Source organism: Chrysochloris asiatica, unplaced genomic scaffold (assembly GCF_000296735.1).
Source record: "Chrysochloris asiatica unplaced genomic scaffold, ChrAsi1.0 scaffold00372, whole genome shotgun sequence".
In the NCBI taxonomy this organism is placed as follows: Eukaryota; Metazoa; Chordata; class Mammalia; order Afrosoricida; family Chrysochloridae; genus Chrysochloris; species Chrysochloris asiatica.
The window spans coordinates 2,135,118-2,139,163 of NW_006408890.1; the positions used below are offsets into that span (position 1 = coordinate 2,135,118).

Sequence of the window (4,046 nt, forward strand, 5' to 3'; positions counted from 1 at the left end):
GTGCACTCACTGCCAATGTTAGCACATACTAATGTGTAATCGTGTGTACATAAGACCACCTGTGTATGTGTGTGCACTCACTGCCAATGTTAGCATATACTAATGTGTAATCGTGTATACATAAGACCACCTGTGTATGTGTGCACTCACTACCAATGTTAGCATATACTAATGTGCACACGTGTGTACATGAGACCACACCTGTGTATGTCTGTGCACTCACTACCAATGTTAGCTAATACTAATGTGCACACAAGACCACACCTGCATATGTGTGTGCACTCACTGCCAATGTTAGCATATACTAATGTGCAAACGTGTGTGCATAAGACCACACCTGTGTATGTGTGTGCACTCACTACCAATGTTCGCATATACTAATGTGCAAACGTGTGAATAAGACCACACCTGTGTATGTGTGTGCACTCACTGCCAATGTTAGCATAAACTAATGTGGACACGTGTGCACATAAGACCATATCTGTGTATGTGTGTACACGCACTACCAATGTTAACAACAATTTGATAAATGTTGGGAGGGCAAAGTAACGCTTTACAGAATTCTTGTTAAGAAACATAGAAGAATTGATTATAGCATAGTAACAATGATCAAGGCCGGTCATTGTCCTTATTATAATAACTGAAGACTTACAAAGGCAAAATGACATGTGAACAGAGGCAGTCTGCACAGCTGATGAGGACACTCCCCTGCAGTTACAAACACACTGTCATGTGTCACTGAGAATCTCTTCCCACATTCAGTGCCGTGTTTCATGGTAGAGTCACTGATCAGTGTGGATGGAACATCCAGTTTCTGACACAACCTCTCAACTCTTGAGTTGTGATACGTGAGTGGAAGTAACAGCTTCCCCACGTTCCTCACACTCACAGCGACCTTCTCTTCAGTGAGCAGAGCTTGTCTATTGTAGTGTGATAAGCATCTAAACCCTCTGCTGCATTCATTACATCAATAAGGGTTCTTTCCTTTTTGGAATCATGGTAACTTTTGTGGAATCATGAGTAGTTCTTTACATTAATTTCACATTCCTCTCCACTGTGCATCCTTAAATATGAAATGAGGTCTGAGTAACAAACACACACTTTCCCAAGTTGTCTACATTCATAAGGCCTCTGCTAATTCACTATGAGTTCAGTTGTGTACTGAGGGATGGACAACTATGATTCGTTTCTTCATATTCCTTACATTCACAGTGAATTTCTCCACTATGATATATCACATGTACAGTGAGGGATGAGGCATAAACAAACACTTGTACACACTGTTGACATTCATATGGCCTCTTTCTAGTGTGGCTTCTTCTATGTCCAGTGAGGACTGAGGGCTGCCTGAACACTTTCCCACAGTATACACTCATTAAAGCGGGTCTCCATTGTGAGTCTACACATGTCTAATGTGGTGTAAGGAACCCTTAAATGTGTGAGGAATCCCACACTCCTTATATTCGTTAGGCCTCATCCCACTGTGAGTCTGCACATGTTTAGAGAGGGATGAGTACCTACCAAACATTTTCCACATAATTTACATTTATATGGCCTCTCTGCACTGTGGATTCTTCTATGTCTTGTGACATCTGAGTGGTAACGAAAGAATTTCCCACACTCCTTACAGTCATTGGCCTCTCGCCACTATGACTTCGCATATGTGCAGTGAGGGATGAGGAAGAAATAAAGACTTTTACACATTCCTAACATTCATAGGGCCTCTCTCCACTGTGGATTCTTCCATGTCTTGTGAGGTCTGACCAGTGAGTAAAGGATTTCCCACAATCCTTACATTCATAGGGCCTCTCTCCACTGTGGATTCTTCTATGTGTTCTGAGGCCTGACTGTTGAGTATAGGATTTCCCACACTCCTTACATTCATAGGGCCTCTCTCCACTGTGGATTCTTCCATGTCTTGTGAGGTCTGACCATTGAGTAAAGGCTTTCCCACATTCCTTACATTCATAGGGCCTCTCTCCACTGTGGATTCTTCTATGTGTTCTGAGGCCTGACCGTTGAGTAAAGGATTTCCCACACTCTTTACATTCATAGGGTCTCTCTCCACTGTGGATTCTTCTATGTACTGTGAGGCTTGACTTTTGAGTAAAGGATTTTCCACACTCCTTACATTCATATGGCCTCTCTCCACTATGAATTCTTCTATGTTTTTTGAGGGTTGACCTCTGTGTAAAGGATTTCCCACATTCCTTACATGCATAGGGCCTCTCTCCACTGTGGATTCTTCTATGTCTTGAGAGGACTGACCATACAATAAAGGATTTCCCACATTCCTTACATTCACAGGGCCTCTCTCCACTGTGGATTTTTCTATGTCTTGTGAGGTCTGAACATTCAATAAAGGATTTCCCACACTCCTTACATTCATAGGGCCTCTCTCCACTGTGGATTCTTCTATGTCTTGTGAGGGCTGACCATACAATAAAGGATTTCCCACACTCCTTACATTCATAGGGCCTCTCTCCACTGTGGATTCTTCTATGTGTTGTGAAGTTTGACCACTGAGCAAAGGATTTCCCACAGTCCTTACATTCATAGGGCCTCTCTCCACTATGGATTCTTCTATGTGTTGTGAGGTTTGACCTCTGAGTAAAGGATTTCGCACACTCCTTACATTCATAGGGCCGCTCTCCACTGTGGATTCTTCTATGTGCTCTGAGGCCTGACTGCCGAGTAAAGGATTTCGCACACTCCTTACATTCATAGGGCCTCTCTCCACTGTGTATTCTTCTATGTCTTGTGAGGTCTGACCATAGAGTAAAAGATTTCGCACACTCTTTACATTCATAGGGCCTCTCTCCACTGTGGATTCTTCTATGTGTTGTGAAGTTTGACCACTGAGCAAAGGATTTCCCACAGTCCTTACATTCATAGGGCCTCTCTCCACTGTGGATTCTTCTATGTGTTGTGAGGTTTGACCTCTGAGTAAAGGATTTCCCACACTCCTTACATTCATAGGGCCGCTCTCCACTGTGGATTCTTCTATGTGTTCTGAGGCCTGACCGCCGAGTAAAGGATTTCGCACACTCTTTACATTCATAGGGCCTCTCTCCACTGTGGATTCTTCTATGTGTTGTGAGGTTTGATCGCTGAGTAAAGGATTTCCCACATTCCTTACATTCATAGGGCTTCTTTCCTCTGTGGATTCGTCTATGTGTTCTGAGGTTTCTCGCTCGGAGAAAGGCTTTCCCACACTCCTTACATTCATAGGGCCTCTCTCCACTGTGGATTCTTCTATGTGCAGTCAGGACTGAGGAATCTCTAAAAGTTTCCCCACACTCGTTACATTCATAAGGCATCTTTCCACTGTGACTACTTACATGTAGAGTGAGGGAGGAAGCCTCGGGAATTGCTTTCTTACATTCAGAAGGCTTCTCTCGCTTATGAGAGTTATTGTTTAAAATGAGAGATGAAGGACTAGTATGCATTCTAAAACATTCTTTACAGTTGGACTGATGACCTTTCAAAGGTGTCCTAACTGGTGGTGAGAAACTACAGAAACTTTCCATCCACTTGCTGAATTCATGCCCTTCAATACTGGTGATTGCTGAGACAGGATTCTTGAGGGTCAATATACAAAGGAAGCCTTTCCCACATATTTTACATTTATGGGTGTTATTTCCATCCTGAGTTCTCACAGGTGTGGTCAGCTTAAAAGGACACCTGCAGTCTTCTCCACAGTCCGGACACTGACAGGTACTGCTTCCAGTGTGAGCTCTACCATGATTGTTCTCTAGGGAATGATCCAGGAAGGCTCCTCCATACTCACAGCATTCAAAAGGATCCACTTCTATGGGATCTATTTGGTGCACAGAAAGACCAAGAATCGGGTTGGAGGTTTCCCCACACTGGTTGCCTTCAGAACGTTCAGCCAGGTTCTCGATTGCACCAGTTCTGTTAAAAACAGGGAGTGTAAATGTAAAACAATGGTGTCCTCAGAAAACTACTCCACTGTCAACAAGGAGACAAGTAAAAATAGTCATTTATCTTGTTGGAAACAAATGTTGCATGACAGCATTACCAAA

The 4,046-nt window shown here is 43.2% G+C and overlaps 1 protein-coding gene across 1 annotated transcript in view; it reads right to left on the minus strand.

The window, feature by feature from the left end:
- LOC102829943 (zinc finger protein 420-like) overlaps positions 1-3,449 on the minus strand; it is a 14,794-nt gene extending 11,345 nt beyond the window's left edge. Inside the window, exons 1-2 of the mRNA XM_006876276.1 lie at positions 2,395-3,449; positions 2,069-2,226 (exon numbers count right to left, since the gene is read on the minus strand). Of these exons, the coding sequence (XP_006876338.1) occupies positions 2,069-2,226; positions 2,395-3,449 (1,213 nt within the window). The remainder of the gene's footprint in view (positions 1-2,068; positions 2,227-2,394) is intronic.
- Positions 3,450-4,046: the final 597 nt, after the last annotated feature.